Genomic DNA, 18,463 nt, shown 5'->3' on the forward strand with positions numbered 1-18,463 from the left:
GAAGGAATGAGAACAACCGAGGGTCCTTAACCTTTTGTATGTTCTGGACACCTCAGACCCAGTCTGGTGAAGCCACCGGGCCTCTTCTCAGAATCCTGCTTTAAGTGCATAAAATAAAATGCACAGGATCACAAAGGAAATCAATTCTATTGAAATACATTTATCAAAATGAGGAGCTGAGGAGCTGAAGAGGAAGCACTTGCTGTCCATGGCATGGTGTTTGAGAAATACCAGCTCATTAGAAGAAGCCGCTGCCAGTCTTGCCTCCCTGGGACAAGATGTAGACCTGATGCATCATTTCGTTAGGTACTGAGCAGCGCAGGGAGCACCAGGCAGGGGGAAGCACAGTGGTTTGGGATCCTGCCTCTGGAATTTATTACCTGTGTGGCCTTAAAGATGTCACTGCCCCTCCAAGGGCCCTAAGGGTTAGACTCGGTGACCTTTAATATCCCCTACTTAATCTAACTTCCCTTAAGTAACAGTGTTAACGAGGCAGGGATGGAATGGAAGGAGCCAGATGCCTTGGCTCCAGGTCTGTCTCTGCTGTTTGCTAGCCCACCATCCTTATGTGAAGTAACATAGGACATCTGTGCTGGTGACCTCGTGACTGCTTGACTCAGGATCTGACCCTGTGCACTGCAGACACCTTTCCGGGTCCTGGTCAGGTTGAAAGTGGGTCTTAAAGCCTGGCCTGGCCCCCTCAACCTTTGTTATGCCTTCTGGGTCCCAGGAGTGAAATATATACCTATGTTAAAAAGAACTTCATAAAATGTTTAATGGCATGGGGTGGCGGTGGGGGCAGTAGCGGAGAGTGCTTTGTGGTCGGGTTGCCTGTTCAAATGACAGCAGAGACGTGGAACAGTGGGACTTAGGAAGCCCTCCTTTCATTGAATGGCATTAAACAAACGCTAGCCAGAGAAAGGGGGCGGGGGAGGGAGGAGGTTACAAGGGCTCTAATTGAAACACGATGTGTTCTCCGAGACCGGGGATCCATCAAGATTCTTTGCACCAATAACACCCTTTGTGTCTGCTGCCTCTGCATTCCCACCTCCGAACTCTGTCTGTGGAGGCTCAGAGGGAGCACAGCAGAGCCCAGGGCTGCCTACCCTAGGCAGTGGGCTCGGGGGCCTGGTCCTCTAGCCTTTTCAAAAACCTGCTCCCTTCGTGGGTTGGAAACCATGTGGCAGCAGCTTGAAAGGAAGGGTCAGCATTAGGGGCATTTTCCTGGAGTCCTGGTGTGGTTGGTGGATCTCGGAGCTCAGGGGGGTCTAGTGTTGTTCATGCCCACATCCTCATTTCACGAGCCAGGAAATAGAGGCTCAGAGGGCAGAAGAGACTTGCCTAAGGTCCCATAATGAGTCAGAACTGCAACTAAAACCAACCATGCATTTTACAGGATTATAGGATTTAAACCAAGAACCTGCAATGGAAATGATCAAATTCCCTCCTCTTCCATTTTTTATAAATGATGACATGAAGGCTCAGAGAGGAGACTTAAGGTGTCCAAGGTCGCTTGGCAATAATAATAACAGCGACTTGTTGAAAAGTCGTTAAAAACGTATAACCACCTTAAAGAAAGCAACAAAGCTATTGGCTAAGGAGCAAAAAGGATACCCTGAAAGTAAAAAGAGCGGCATCATTGATTTCATAATTCCTGAGCCCAGAATCACTGAGGCACTGCAAAGCCTTGGATTCTGGTTGGCATGCAAGGTATATTCGCAGATGGCAAAAACCGGTGTCCCCAAAGTCTTAGTGCTGGTGTAAGCTTTAATAGCTGTGATGTAAAACTTCACTGAGACTTTGGGGACACCCTGAATATGAACTGGACCCAGTTATAATGAGGAACCTAGAATATGCGATGTCTACATGAGAAACTTTATTTTAAAAATGACCCCACTGAAACAGTGCCAAGAACAGTTCATATAAAATACGGCATTTTTAGGAAGGTAGTTTAAACCCCTTCTCGTACGACCAAGCATTGATCCGTCGTGTGGTTTTAACAGCCACATTGCCTTCCCAAGTACTCCTAATCTCCAAATCACAGGGACTGAAATGCTTTCCAAAGAGAACAAGCCAAAGCAGTAACCAGGTGGGGACAGGCTGAGGCCCACGTCACTGCTGCCCTTCCTTTTGCACTCCTGAAGTTATTCTGAAGACATTTCAGCTAGCCTAAGGAAGAGGGATTCACAGCTCAATACTCTTATTGTGCAACTGTGTTCAGGACATGAAATCTGAAAAGATAATAGCAGAATGGGGATTTAGCCCAGGATCCGTCTATCTGAGCTCCATCAGAAAAAGAGATGAGAATAAGAACAGATGATGAAAACCTATCAAAAACAGCATGAAGGTCTCAAATAATTCTGGAGAAGAGATGCACATACTTAGGCTGGAATTCAAAAGTTGTTTTAGAATTTCATCACATGAATCAAACTAGCAGACAAAATTATAATAAAATAGTTATTTAAAAGCTGGTATCTGCAATAACCATCATGAATAAACACATTGTCCTATGGTATTTGACAGGAAATATAGAAATGTATCAGGACCAGCACAGTGTAGCAGGTGTGGAAACTGCTGCCATGATAAGAACAGTAGGAGATGAAGCAGAGCCATAAAGGAACGCCCCAAAAGCCACCACAGAACAAGTGGCTTGAGAGATTCATTGAAAATCTGTGGAGGGGCACTGGAAGATGACATCAGTGCTTCACTGGTAGAAAACATGAATGCCATATTGGCCAATTAAAGGCAACAGAAAAGAACCATGTAAAGCAATCAAGAAAATAAAGCATACCAAAAATTCAAGGTTCCCTTAATCCATGATTGAAGGCCAAAATAAAATAGTCAAGGTGACATTGAGGATCAAAGCATCACAGATGACAAAATAAATAATTCGGTACTGATTGAAAACTTTACAAGTTATGAAATCAGCAAGGAACAAGACAGAACTTGTGAAGAAGGAAGATGTGGAAAATTTCTGGTTATCTATATGATAGAAAGAAACCCGATAAAGTGAAAATCAAAATTGTATCACAAAAGACCCAGAAAACTTACACACCGTTAATATAGTGAGAGAAAGAACAGGTGCATGAAGGGAAGCAGCTGAAACTCTAGACTCTTTGTAAAACTAGGAATTGGGGGTGGGGGCTAAGAGTACACATCTAGTACCAAAGGATGATGATACAAGTGTCCCCCACCCCACATAGTCGAGCTATGAGTCTATATTCTATATATAAAACATTCATAACTTGTATCATGAAGAAAAAACAATAAACTTTTTAAAAACCCAAATATTTGACTAAGGAATAAAAAGGATTTGCTAAAAAGTCCCACAGGGGAAAAGAGCAACTTATTGTTGCTTCAGTAATTACTGAATGTACCACAACATAGAGACTTCCTTTGTTGATTATTGTAAGGCCTTTGACTCAGTTCTGCACTCATGGCTTACTCACAAACTGCAAGTGCATAAAATAGACCCAAGTACAGTAAGAATGCTAGAGTATTTGATGTCTGTATCAGCAAGGCAATAATCATAATATAGATGATAATTGTCAAAATGCTTGTGTGGTTCTGTATCACAAAATATATGAGACTGTCCACATAGAAGGTAGAAGAAGTTAACCATTTATTCAGACACGAAATAACCAGACCCCATAACCAATAAGTAAATGAAATCACAGCAGATGACCACTCCATCCCACAATCTTCTGCCCCCTGCTGGGGCCTTGCCACCAACAAGCAAACTTGCAGCACAGCTATCACAGGTCTGCTCTTCGCCTCAGCTCTAACTGTCTTAACTGCTCTCTCAGCATTTCCTGTGATACAATTTCCTTTTCTTCTCAGCAAGCTCCTCCCACCACATGTGATTTAGGCTTCCTGTGATGTAAAGAGGTCACATGGCCTATTAATGGTGAGAAAGATCTTCAAATATAAATTGCTATTACAATGTCCCTATGAAAAAATATTCTTTATTTAAAACATGTCACCCACAAAATACTGTCAAGAACAAGTTGTATACAATGTGGGATTCAGTAATATAGTTTAAGCTCGAGGTCTGCCTCACTTTGAATATGTTATGATCTTTCTTAACTAGAACTATGGCTTCTAAATTAAAGAACAAATTGAACCAAAATGTTTTATTAACAACTTAATGCATACAGACAGATGACATGAAGTTATACGGCTTCCCTAGAAAACAAATAAAATAATTCCTTCAACTTGTGGAATCTTTTCCCAATGATAGAAAAGCCTCATTTGGACTCCATAAGTGCACATTTTTTGCCAAGGAAAGAGACAAAGTTTATTAAGGATTCACCATAAGAAACCCCAGCATTTGCGACACCTGTTTTCACAAGTGGGCCATATTCAGTCTACCGAGCTAGATTGGATCTGAGCGCCTTCATGGAGGCAAGAAGAGACTTATATACCCAAAGATTGTGAGAGGGATTGAGGGGTGGTCTGGGGTGACTAGAGGAGGGGTTTAGGGAGGGTCTTGAGAAGGAGTCTAAGGAGGAGCCCCATGGGACCAGGATGAGGCCAGACTCCAGAAACCAAGAGAATGAGATTAAGGGGGGGAAGTAGCTGAAGGCATGGATATGAATAGTATAAAAGTAAGTATCTGGACAATAAAGGGCCAGGCTAGGTAGAGATTTGGGCCTAATGATAACGTAAGGTTATAGTCTCAAGCCGAGGCCAGATCAAGTGGGAAGATTCAAGGAGAGTTCAAGGGGGTTCCCAGAAACTGTGCCCTCATCATTCCCCCCTAAAACAAATAGGACCCAAATTCTTTTGGGGTCCAAGGGATTCCCACAGTTTGAACCCCATCATTCCCCCCTCAAACAAATGGGACCTAAATTCTTTTGGGATCAGGGATAAAGGTCTCGGCTTCTGAAACTGCTTCCTGCTGGCAAGGGACATAAAGCTCTCCCTGCCTCGATGGGTCCAGTTCAAGGGGTACATAGCCTGAGCAGTCATCTGAAAGTTGATGGCTTGGAGCATGGAGGAGACAAACCTGGCAAGGAGGTTAAGCAAACAACTAAACAGACAGTATAGGAGTAAAGAGAAAGGACAATTTCCCCGGTGTAAAAGACAATTTTCCTGGAAGGAATTGAAGGTGACTATTTCATACCTAGCTCCCCTAATCACTTATTCTGTGTACCACACTGCTTCAGGGTTCAGGAGTATGTGGCACACCTGAAGAATTAGGTCAGGGGTATCTAAGAGCAAGGCTTGGTATTTGGTGAGCCTGTGGCTAGCCAGCCACTGATGGCCATCTGCTTCTGGGAAGCTCTGAACTCGATGGGGAGTCAGAGTTTCTAAGGGCTGGTCAAGTAGAGGTTTAGAAGCTTCCTCAATTAGAGTGCCTGTAGCAGCCATGGAGTCTAATTGTTTTGAAAAACAGGCAACTGGCTTGGGGTCAGGTCCTAAGGACTGCGTTAGGATTCCCAAAGCCTGTCCTCTCCTTTCATCAGCATACCAAGTGAAAGGTTTTTCTAGATTAGGTAAAGCTAATGCTGGAGTGGTGGTCAGTTTAGTTTTCAAAGTCCCAAAAGCTTTAGTCTGGTCAGGTCCCCACTCTAGAGGAAGTGAGTCAGGGCCTTGAGTGGCAATTAATGGTTGCAGTCCCTCCCAAGCCTTGGGCTTAATTGGATATTGAAGGCAATGGAGGAACTATGGCCAGGGTGGCTGAAGTAGCTTACCCAGGAATTCCCGGATCCCAAACAATTGGCTCAACCCTCTCCCACACCTCTGGGGCAATGTGGGGAGGTCTGGTAAACAGAGGGAAAAAGGAGTTATGAGTTTTAACTAGAGAAAATTGGCTCCCCAATTTCACCATCAGGTCCCTTCCCAACAAGAGGGCAGGGCCAGAGGAGAGCGTAAGAAAGGAGTGTTCAAACAACAGATCCTTGATGCCCTTGACCAGATGGGTCGAGGGGTGTGTAGGGCCAGAGCAATTAGTTAAAACAAGACAACATAGCTGTGATAAAGTGGGTAACCTTACCTTCAGCCTTGATTTTGCCCAGGGCCCTGTGAGAGAGGTAGAGAAAGTGGGAGCACTGCCAAGCCCTAGGTTTTCCTCTCCTTCTGAGTCTTGAGAAGACTGGAGGACAGGATACTGGGAGGAGACTTTACCACTTTTCCAACCTCAGGGACAATCCTCCCTGTAATGTCCCTCCTGGTTACATGCTGGGCATAGTCCTGGAGGCATGGATCCTGGAAGCTTCTTCTAGGGAGGCACCCTAGAGAGGCACTCCTTGGACCAGTGACCCTCCTTGTGGCATCAAAAGCAGGTTTCCCCACTGCCCAAGTCGCAGGGCTTCCTCCAAGGTCGTGCCCTGGAGGGGCGCTCCTTGGGTCTTTTCCTGCCCATGGCAGCAGCCAAGACTTGAGGGGGTTCTCTGTCTCTAGCTCTCTCCCTGTGTTTTCTTTCCTCTGCTGCAACCAGGTCTCTATTGTTCAAAACTCCGAAGGCTGTCTCCAGTAATTGTGCGTGAGGTGTTTGGGGTCCCATTGCCAGTTTCTGCAGTTTCCTCCTAATATCTGGGGCAGACTGATTAATGAAATACATGTTAAGTATTGCTGCCCCTTCAATAGAATCAGGATCCAAATTTGTATACTTCTTAATAGCTTCTACTAGCTGGGCTTGGAAAATGGCAGGGTTTTCCTTTTCTCCCTGAGTAACTTCCCTAATTTTTTGAAAATTTATTTGCTTTTGAAATGCAGTTCTTAGGCCTTCCAACAGGCAAATCACCATATGGTCTCTCTTTTCTCTATCCTCACTCCTTTGATAATCCCATCCTGGGTCACTAGTGGGAACAGCAGCTGTACCTGGGGGGTATTTTATGGGGTTATTGCTAGCCAAACTATCCCCAAATTTTTGGGCTTGTTCCCAGATTCTCCTCTTCTCCTCAGTGGTACAACAGGTGGAGAAAAGGATATGCAAATCACACCAAGAAAGTTCAAATTGTAAGGACAGATCCCTAAAACCCTCAATAAACTTAGTGGGATCTTCTGAGTATCCCCCCAGTTTTTCTTTAATTTAGATGAGATCCGAAGTGGAGAATGGAACATGCATTCTCCTTGTCCCGGTAGGGGGGACAGGAACTTCCGTCAGGGGAAAAAGCCTTGAAGGCGCTGTGAGACCTGGAGCTTGGGGAGGCATATAGGAAGTCTGGCTTCTGGTGAGGGAGGGGCTGGGGGGTGCCAGCTGACCTAGATTAGACTGCAAGGCCAGGGCATCTGGCTGTCAGGGGAGAAGATCAGCTGGTACCTGAGGAGGGATAGAGGCCAGAGGGGGGGCTACCTCAGAGACCTGAGCAGGTGCCACCTCAGAGAGAGGGGCCAGGGGAGGAGGTACTGCCATGGGGGCAGGGCCTGAGGCTGGAACCTGAGTAGGGGTTGCCTCGGGGGTAGGCCATGAGGCCAGAACCTGAGTAGGGGTTCCTTCAGGGGAAGGGGCCACAGAGGAAGGCACCTCAACAAGACCCTTGCCTGGGACCTGAGCATGGGTTGCCAAGGGGGAGGGGCCATGGGAGGAGATGCAGGATAGGAGACTTGGATGGTGAAGAAAAGATAGGGGTTGCACTACAGGAAACCAAGAGAAAGAGGGGATGGCCATGGAAAGGGGGAGCACAGGAAACAAGGGTGATCTGGGGAGGTTGGAGAGCAGGAGGAGGGGCTGGGGCCAAAGCCCTGGGGACCATAAGGAGGGGGTTATCCAAAATGTCCTGTTGACCCCCATTGCCCCTTTGTATGGGGGCTCTAGCTATGAGCATCTTGCAATCTTTTCTGAGAATGGGCTTCCGAGAGAGCTCGATGAAGGCCATTATGTAGGAAATTTCCCTCCATTTTCCTTCTCGCCAGCAGCATAGCTCTAGCTGCAAGAGAGTATTATATTGTAAAGTCCCAAAAATAGGCCTCTCTTCGTGGCCTTCTAGGCGATATTGTGGCCAAACAGTATTGAAAAGGAGCACCAGCTTTTTCTTTTTAAGTTCTTTAGAGAACTTAAATCTTTTAGAATTTTGTAAAAGACAGCCCAAGGGTAAATTTTGGGGGATTAAGGAGGATTGACCCATTGTGGGCTTGGGGGACTGGAAGTCCCTTCCTCTGCAAGGAGGATCTGGGAGTAAGCCTCCAAAAGGAACAAAGCAAGAAAGGAAAAAGAAACACAAAAAGGTGCCTGGGGTTTTCCCATTCCCTAGAGCTGAGAGAATTGAGAAAATTGGGGGCACACTTCCAGATAGGGGGTCCGTCCTTGTCCTCTATGCTTCAGAAGGTGTGCCCAGGTCCACAGCCTCGAACATAAACCGTGGGACTGAGAACCTGAGTGTCAGACTGAGTCTGAGACAGCGAGCAGCTGTCTGACCTACTGGGGACCTGGGAAGTGAGGCCAGAAAAGCACCTCCAAAATGCTTGGAGAGCAAGAAGGGGATTGGGAGAGGGTGAGGCTTACCTTCCAGTCTTGGCTGGAGAAGAACTTGAGATGAGAAGTATTCCTGGTCAGGGAACCAAAAAAATGAAGAGGTTAAGAAAAATGATGAATGATGGTAAGGAAACCATAGGTTTTTAGGGGTGCTCGAGACCCCAAAATACCTCCACGCTGGGTCCTGCCAAAAGAATTCTACTCAAGCCTTCTCAGCCAAGGGAAGAGACAAAGTTTATTCACCATAATGGGCTGTCTTAAGAAATCCCACCCTTTGTGATGCCTGTTTTCACAAGCAGGCCAGATTCAATCTACTGAGCTAGATTGAATCTGAGCCAAGTGCAAATTTTTTAACATATGTAATGCAAAGTTAGAGACTGATGACTTTGCTTTGAACCAATAGTTGAAGGCAACACTCACAAATTCCTTGGTCAAGACACATAAATCACAAAGATATCAGAGAGGAGCCTATGACTGCATCCATTCAGAGACTTATAGGCATTTTAAAATCAGAGCTAAATGGGAAGAATATGTTTAAAGCAGTTAGCTCAGGCAGGGAAATTGTGCAGTGGAAAGAGTGCTGGGCTTGGAATCAAGAAGTCCTGAGTTCAGATCTCACCTCTGGCACTTAGTAGCTGTGTGATGCTGCACAAGTCATTTACCTTTAATTTCCCCATCTGTAACATGGGGAGGATAAAAATAGCACTTAGCTCACAGGCTTGTTGTGAGAATCAAATGTAAAGCGCTTTGCAAACCTTAAAATAAATGCTAATTTGTATAATTATTATAATTAGCATGTACATGATAACACATGCTTTCTGAAATGCAAAATGGACTGTGGCAGATTTGGAAAGTACCCTAACAAAAATCTGGACAGTGTTAACAAAAGATGGATGTCATCACCACAAGGCAGCTGAAGAAAGACGAACAGCTCCATGACAAAATGAAGGAAAGGGATTGAAAGGGTGGCTACGAGCATGTGATAAACAGGTCAAAAACTTTGGGAATAAGCTGACATCACTCCAGTGAGCAATAGCCAAGACTGATCACAAGACACTAGATTTGTCAAATGTTACTGAATGTGCTGAAGAATGGAATCCAAAGGGCCTCCGCAGATAACGTGTACATAAGCTTGGCAACCCAATGTCCAAAAAGAATCAAGGAACCCAGGTCTGAGTTGGGCAGATTTCTTTGGGGAAACAGAAGGGTTCATAAGGGCAATTCAGGACCACCTCACTGGCACCAGAAACTAAAGAGCTATTTTTATGGAGCCTGCACTTGGTGATCAATGGAGATTATCCAATAGAAATGGTGGAGATGGTGCCAGCATCTCAGTGCAGGAGGAATAAATTTAGCACCCACCAAACACTTAGCAAGACATGACCAGTGTCTAAAATTATATATCAGAAGGTAGCTATTTCTTGTGGCTTTAAAGATAACAATTCAATACTATAGACAGCGATCATAGACAACCAATGAACTGCATTACAAGTGAGCTATTATCACAGTTAGAGTTATGGCCCACCATCACCTGGGTGTAGCACTGTTTTATAAAAATTTAAGAACAATAGTTGTAATAGATGCCCATTACCTCCAAGCTACGTGTAAGGAAAATCTTTTAAAGAATTTCAAAGATCTGGTGGGGGAGATCAGAATGTGGTAACAAGATAAAGGGCACATTCTCCCTGGTATCCTGTCTGCTGTATAACTGGTGTTGCGCTGAGGATACTTTCACTGACTCTAAAGAAGATGCACTTACATCCTATATGTTTTACTCAACTACAAAAGGGGATTATTTTATCCCTTACGAAAAATTCCATAGAACATTAAAGATAAAGAAACAACAGTAGGACAGCAACTTTCCCCAGATGTTTCTATATAAGATGGTGAAAATAAGATGGTGATGGTGGAGATGATGATGGTGATGATGGTGATGATAATGGTGATAGTCTAGTGATGATGACAGTACAAGTGATAATGATAATGGTATGATGATAGCAATGGTGATGGTGGTAGTGGTGATGTTGGTGATAGTGATGATGGTGATGGTGATGATGATGGTAGTGGTGATGGTGGTGATGGTGGTGGTGATGGTGATGATGGTGATGGTGGTGATGATGGTGGTGGTGATGGTGGTGATGATGGTAGTGATGATGACGGTGATGGTAATGTTGATGATAATGGTGATGATGAAGATGATGGTGATGATGATGGGAGTGATGGTGATGGTGGTGATGATGGTGGTAATGGCGATGATGAGGGTGATGATGATGGTGATGGTCTAGTGATGATGACAGTGATGGTGATGATGATAATGGTATGATGATAGCAATGGTGGTGGTGGTAGTGATGATGCTGGTGATAATGATGATAGTGATCGTGATGATGATGGTGGTGGTGATGGTGGTGATGGTGGTGGTGATGGTGGTGATGGTGGTGGTGATGGTGATGATGATGGCAATGATGATGAGGGTGATGATGATGGTGATAATGGTAATGATGATGATGATGGTAGTGATGATGACGGTGATGGTAATGTTGATGATAATGGTGATGATGAAGATGATGGTGATGATGATGGTAGTGATGGTGATGGTGGTGATGATGGTGGTAATGGCGATGATGGTGATAATGGTGGTCATGGTGATGATGATCATTATGGTGATGATGATGGTGGTGGTGATGATGATGATAGTAAAAGCAATAGAACACAGTATGGTATAATATTGGGGCAGTTAGGTAGCACCATGGATAGAGCCCTGGACCTGGAGTCAGGAAGACTCACCTTCCTAAGTTCAAATCAGGCCCCAGACACTTACTAGCTGTGTGATCCTGGGCAAGTCCCTTAACCCTGTTTATCTTAATTTCCTCATCTGTAAAATGAGCTGGAGAAGAAAACAGCAAACTGATCCAGTATCTTTGCCAAGAAAGCTCCAAATGAACTCATGAAGAGTCAGAAATGACTGAAACAACTTAACAACAGCATAGTGCAGTAGATAAAGAGTTGGCCTTGGAATCAGGAAGACCTGAGTTCAAATTCCACCTCCTGACACATGCTGTCTATATGAGCCTGGGTAAATTACCTAATTTTCAGCATTTCCCAGCTTTTTCTCCAAGACCACAAATTGCAAAATAGTCTGTGATCTGAAGGGGTTACAGGGGCTTCCTCACTAGAGTTATCCAATGCTGAAGAAATCACAGGTCAAACTAGATTTTTAAAAATTATTAGCAATAGGATCAATTTCTTTAGTAATTTAAGGCTTGATTAATGCTTCAGATCCATCATTTCTTTTGAGCCTCACCATAATCCTGTGTCACAAGAAATTATTACCCTGATGGTACAGATGAGGAAGCTGAGACAGGCAGAGGTGAAGTGGCTTGGCCAAAGTCACATGGCTGGTCAGTGGTGGGCTGGGAACTCAGGTGCTCTTGACCTCCATACTGTGCTATGTTGTGTGGGAAGCAGTTTGGCACTGTGGATAGTGCTGAACATGGCATCCGGAATAACTGGGCTTACATTCTCAGCTCATATATTTGCTAGCTGCGCCACCCTGGATGAGTCCCTTAATCTCCTGATCTCCTGATAGGAGGGACAAGCCTCAGTCTTCCTCCCAGAGTGGGTGTGAGGAAAGTCCTTCGCAAGTACCCTCACAATGTGAATTGTTTTTAACCGGCAGGATGGAAATGCAGTCCCAAGTCTTCTAGCTCTAAGACCAGGGCTCCTTCCTACTTTCCCCCCACCCCAAACACACAAATGTGTCCTCATGGGTAGAAGAACATGACCTGGACAGAGTCCAGAGTCATGGCTTCTAGCCCACATGGTTCTGCTGCTTTATAGCACCGTGATCAAGGGATAACTCTGATGGTCTCAGTTTCATTGCCTGAGGAATGGGGACAATAACACAGACTTTACTTCCATTGTTAGGCTGCTGTAAGGATGGATGTGAATAAGCTATATGAGCTCCAAGCCCCATAGTGCTCCAAGAGCCTTCTTGATGGGCTCTTGACCCCAGATTTCATTGCCATGGGGAAATTTTGAGGTGCCTTGAGATCAGACAGCTGGGATGAATCCAATGCAGGATTTGAACCCAGGTTTTCCTAACTACCAAGCTGGCCCCTCTACTAAACACACCACAGTGCCCCTCCACCTCTCTCTCTCTCTCTCTCTCTCTCTCTCTCTCTCTCTCTCTCTCACACACACACACACACACACACTTTTCCTCTCTCCTCTCCTTCTCTTTTCTGTCTCCCTCTTTCTCCTGTCTGTCTCCTTTAGTTACTATTATAATTTTGCTCAAATTTAAGTCTTTCTTAGTCTCCCCAGCTGCCAGTGTGCTCCCTCTCTGAGTGCTTTGTATTTTGTCACTTTGTACAGATTTGCTGTTACTCATTTTGTATTTATGCTATATACACTTGTGTGTGTACTTGTGGTCTCTCCCATTAGATTGTCAGTTCTTCGCCAGTAAAGAACATTTCAGTCTTTGTACTTATCCCCTAAGTACTGGCACAGTCCCTGATACAAAGGAAGTATTTCATTAATCCTTGTTGGTGGATTGTTTGACCTAATACACTATACTAGGAGACAGAAGACCTGGATTCTAAACTTGGTTCTGTCACTGACTAATTGGGTCACTGGGCCAGTGATGGAACCTCAATGGATACCAGCTTTGTCATGAATTCTGTAAAACAGGGACAATGACCTACTGTCAAATCAATCATTGTAATACAGAGTTAGAAGAGAATGTTGAGGTCATAAGACCATGAGACCCATGTCCTGAAAGGGCTTGGGAAGTCACCTACGCCAACCTCCCACTTTCAGCTTAGAGCAGAACTCAGGAATCCAAGGGATGGAATCTTGAAGCCAGAAGTGCTCTCCCAGATCAGGGATTCCAATCCCTTCCAGGGCAGAAATTGCCCAGGGCAGCCCCCATGATTAACTTAAGGTCAGACTCATCCATGCTCCAGTTATTTCATGAGGTTATTTTGAGGCCTGGATAAAACTATAGATGTAAAGACCATTTGAAGATGGTAAAGCACCATGCAAATAAGTTTAGCCATTCATCACTCATGTATTGGCCATGCACTATGTGCCAGGTTTCAAGTAAGGGATCATTACTTCCAGACTGCTTGATTTTGGGAGTATAGATGCTCCTTCCACTGACGAAGAGCAGAGGGCCTAGCTTCAAATCCCAGCTCTGTCCTTTGCGAGTTGCGTGACCTTGGGTAAGTCACTCCCCTGCCCTGGGCCTTTCTCCTTGATTATAAAATGAAGGAACTGGGCTGAATGACCTCTAAGCTCCCTTGTAGCTTTGAAACCTATGATTTTTGCTATTTTCTTCATAGCTCATATGTCTCAAAGGCATCAAGGGTTCACTTGTTCCTTGTCTTCTTTTTCTTGGGCTTAGATGTGGATGAGTGCCTGGATAACAATGGAGGGTGCCAGCAGATCTGTGTGAACACGATGGGAAGCTATGAGTGCCAGTGCCGGGAGGGCTTTTTCCTGAGTGATAACCAACACACCTGCATTCACCGCTCCAATGGTAAGTGCCTAGGAGGAAAGCCACCTCCCGCACCTCCTCATTGTCTCTCTCTTGGGGATATGGTAGACATGGGACAAGTCATGAGGGTTTTAATGCTGTAGAAACAGAAAGTGATGGGGCATTGAATTCCAGCCAATGTCTGCCATCTTTGTCTTCTCTCCCCTTTCCCTCTTACCTGGGTTTACTGGTGGCAGAAACCTTCTTTGGAGAAGTGTTGGTGGGGGACCCTGGGAGCTCAGGGCTCTGCCAACCTTGAAGGGCACAGTCCTGGTGGGGAAATGCTTCTATTGCATACCTTACTCTCTAGGGCTCTGGAGGGAATGGGGGGAGAAAGCCAGATGAAACTTTCTTAAACAAGCTATCTTGTTGGGATTCATAGTCAGGTGTGCAGTCTGGACTGGCTGAAGCCTTGTATTGATGGGCTCCTGGCCTTGATTGACAGGACAGTAGGGCAGGACGCTGCATGAGCAGAGAGAAGGGGACAGTTGCAATAGGTGTTGTGGAGGAGGCAACAAGATTTGGCCACTGATTGTATGTGCGGGGTAAGGGAGAGTGAGCAGTCAAAGATGACCATGAGGTTGGGAATCTGAATGACTCAAGTCTAGTGGTACCCTCAGCAGTAATAGGGAAGCTGGAAGGAGGATGGCTTGGGGAAAAATAAAATGATGAGACCTTAGAGAAGATCATATCCAGTCCATGCCCATTTATCCTGTGATACTTACTCTGTCCAATCCAAAGTAAAAGAGAGAAGAGGAGCTCTTCCTTCTGGCTGGTTTTAAAAAGTGGTTCTGGATGTGCCTTGTTTCTCTAATCTCCTTGGAGTAGGCTCCCAGGCCCTTGGTGCTCATAAGCCCCAGGAGGCAGGAGAAGAGTCAACAGAAAGTGGAGCTAAATCTTTTAGGGAAGTGTTGGAGTAGCGGGAGGGAGAAGATGATTAAGGAGAAAACAAATATGTCTGGGAGAGCAACTTGCTCCTTTTAGCGTGGGGGTTGGAGGCCCCCTGGGACTGACCCAGGAGCACATATGCTCTGATTCAGACATTCTTTGGTCATTGAACTCATGGTTGGCTGTGTCCCTGACCTAGACTTAGGCAGGAGGTAGAGGAAGCCATTGAAGGGCCGTGGGGCAAAAACAGGGGCTGGCAGGATCCTCAGATCCCAGGAAGCCTCATGGGATGGAAAAAGCAAAGAACAAGGACTTGGAAGATTAGGGTCACTTGGGTGACTTTGGGCAAATCCTCCTGTCTTAGCCTTGGTTCCCTTTCTGTTCAATAAGAGTGTTAGAAGAGGTAACCTCCATGGCTCCTTCCAGCTTGGAGATCCTCTCATGTGAAGGCAGAGAGCCCAAATGTGGAGTCCAATCCATATGGAGCCTCCTCCATGAAGCCTTCTTTGACTGGCCCAGTGCTTGGTGCCCTCTCCTTCCTGAAATAATTGAGGCCTATGCTGTTCATTGGTCCTTAGCATGTTGCCTCATACTATGAGTTGTGTTTAGATGTATCTGTTTTGTTCCTTCTCCTCAGATGGACTGTAGGACCCTTGGGGGCAGGGACCATGTCTGAGACTCTTCTTCTTCCTCAGAGCCTGGTACAGGGTCCTATGCACAGTAGGTGCCCAGGGGATATCTAATGTGTTAAAGTTGCTCTCCATGGGCAGGGTTGGATCCTATCCAGTCCATTCCCAAACCATTTATTAAGTATCTAACCATGAACAGGCCCCAGTGCTGGGAACTAGACAAGAAGATGCAAAGACTTCAGGATTTGAAGGGTCTCTGATTTTGCCCATCTGGGCACTTCCTCCACCAATGCAGATTACAGTATCCTCTCTGGCTTGGTGGATCCTCAAGCCAAGACATTTTTTGGCTGTGGCCAAACAAACCAACCCTCCTGTCAGCAGCCTGCTAATGAGAAATAACGCTTGATGAGTGACTGACTTGTGACTGATTAAATTTGGGAGGTAAGAGACAGGGAAGATAACCTCAGATAGACCAGGCAGAAGTGCAGGTCTGAGGCTCAGGACTTAGAGATATATGTTTGAAAGTCAGAGCAGGACAATGACCACCGCATCATCTAAGTTAGAATAAACTGGGAAGAAAGGTAGGAAGTAAGAAGGTGTTAGGTGCCGATGTGCCAGGCACTGTGCTGAGGCATTTCACAAATATCTCATTTGGTCCTCACAATGACCTTGGGAGGGAGATGCTGTTATGATCTCTGTTTTACAATTGAGGAAACTGAGGGAGACGGAGGTTAAGTGACTATCACACAGCCAGTAAGTGTCTGCATCCCAGGTCTTCCTGACTTCAGGCTCAGTGCTCCAGCCACTGCACTGCCAGCTGACTCTAATGGGGGAATGTGTGAAGGGGGCAGAGGGTCAAGGCTGGAATACTTATTTGGGAGCTCCTTAGGATGGTTAGTCCCCAAAGCTCTCTGGGCAGGGTACCTATGCCCTTCATCTTCCAGGCTCAGCAGTTCTATAGCATCTGAGCAATGACTTTGGGATAAGGACTCTTCTCCCAAAAGGAGATCCAGAGACTGCGTTTCACTGGGCGGGTGGCTGCTCGCTGATCATGGACCCTTGCGCTCTTAGAGATGGTAGGCATGCCAGACATCCTCTTGTTCCAATTCTGGCCTGGGCGAGTCATTTAGTTTCAGTGAATCTCAGTTTCCTGATCAGCAAAATGGGGCAATAATCCCTGTAGCAGCTACCCCACAGACAGCCGAGCATCACACGAGATAAGATCCATAAAATGTTTCACAAACCTTAAAATGCTATACAAAAGTCAGCTCGTTACTGTGTTAAAAATGATGCTAAGGACGATGATTATAAGAATCTTAGCTTTAGGAGGTTCCTTAGATATCTGGTCCAGCCTCCTCATTTTGTCAGTGTTATAAACTGAGGGGGAAGGGCCTGGCCCAAGGTAACCAAGGTAACCAAGCCAGGATATATAAACCCAGTTCTCCTCATCCCAAACTTAATGTCCACCCGGCCAGAGGGCCTCAATAATCTTCTTTACTTAAAGGTGGAGAAAAAATGTATCAGCTTTGTTAATGTGGTAGAAATTACTCCATTAGAACCACCAAAGCTGGTTCTAAGTTTCTAAGGGTTTTTTTTAGAAAAATTAAGAAATGAAAAAGTTTTGCTTGAAATCAATCTTCTGGGAACCCCATACTGTGGCCCCCCCTTTCCCTTCTCCAGCTGAATCCAAAGCTGAGAAACCCAACTCCTTGGCCTGGGTGGAGACAGAGCTGAGCCTTTCCTGGGCATGGTGTACTTAAAGGTCATTATCTCCAAGGCCTGCCAGTCATTTCGCTCCAGATAAATCGTTCCCATTCTGGGCCTATTTGGCGAATGGTGGTGGGGTCTTTAATGGAAACCACTTGGCTGGGCTGCCAGTGCCATCCGGATTTCAGCTTGCACATTATAAAAGTCCCCCCGCTGTAAGGGAAGGCCTTGGCGTTGTCCAAGAGGGAGCCCAGAGAAGGCCACTGCAATGTTCCAGACCCAGACTGGATTTTTTATAGGGCCAGAGCAGATTGATGGAGAAAAGAGGATTTTTATGGCAAGAGTAGCTACATTCAGCAGCCATGGTGGGGTAGGGAGGAGAAGGTGGACAGATGCACGTAAGGCATTTGTGAGGTTGGGCTCTGTTTTTTGGTTTGATCCAAGCACAGAGATGAGGAGTAAATGATATGTGTGGCCATCTTTAAAGGTGCTGGGTTCAATCCCAGCTCTGTTCCTTGCGACCTAGAGGAGCCTGGGAAAGGCAGCCAATACAACGGTAATGAGAGTAGCTGGCGTTTATAAAGCCCTCTTGGGTTTACAAAGCACATCTCTGAATCCGCACAACCTAGGCCTCAGAGGTGAGCAACGTGAGGATTCTTATCCCCGCTTTACAGATGAGAAGATTGAGTCCCAGACAGCCAAAGAATCATAAGGGGGCAGATTTCAGAGCCACCGGGTCCAACCCATTCATTTTATGGAGGAGGAAACTGAGAACCAGAGAGATTCAATGATTTGCCCCGGAGCACATAGTAAGCTGTCAGAGGTGGGATCTGAACCCAGCACTTCCTGACTCAAAGCCCAGTGCCTTGTCCACTTTGCCTCCTTCCCTTGCAGAGCAGGACACTCAGACCCACAGAAAGGCAGTGATTTTCCCAAAGTCCAGGAGCCCCCAACCTGCAGGGCCCCAAGCCAGCTAATCAATGGCTGAAGCCAGCTGGGAGCCTGGGGGTCCTAACTACAAGCCCAATTACACCTCGCTATCCCTATGCATTGCCTCCAGAAATAGCTCCTACCACCAAGCCTGAAATTCTCTCCATTTTCCACCTCTAAACTTTAGGTTAAAGAATCCAAGCATCTTTATCAAAGTGAAATAGCATTATCTGACAGAATTGTGTGACAGCCACCTGTACCTGCCGGCCTTTTAACTCAAGTGAATCCATCTGCTTAACCAGCAGAGATCACCGGGCACAGGCCCAGGCTACCAGGTTCACGACAGATCTCTC

The 18,463-nt window shown here is 45.7% G+C and overlaps 1 protein-coding gene across 2 annotated transcripts in view; it reads left to right on the top strand.

The window, feature by feature from the left end:
- SCUBE1 (signal peptide, CUB domain and EGF like domain containing 1) overlaps window positions 1-18,463 on the top strand; it is a 258,064-nt gene that overhangs the window by 72,328 nt on the left and 167,273 nt on the right. For both annotated transcript variants that reach the window (XM_036761573.1, XM_036761572.1), the window contains exon 4: window positions 13,825-13,959. In XM_036761573.1, coding sequence (XP_036617468.1) covers window positions 13,825-13,959 — 135 coding nt within the window. The remainder of the gene's footprint in view (window positions 1-13,824; window positions 13,960-18,463) is intronic.

Source organism: Trichosurus vulpecula, chromosome 5, assembly GCF_011100635.1.
Source record: "Trichosurus vulpecula isolate mTriVul1 chromosome 5, mTriVul1.pri, whole genome shotgun sequence".
In the NCBI taxonomy this organism is placed as follows: Eukaryota; Metazoa; Chordata; class Mammalia; order Diprotodontia; family Phalangeridae; genus Trichosurus; species Trichosurus vulpecula.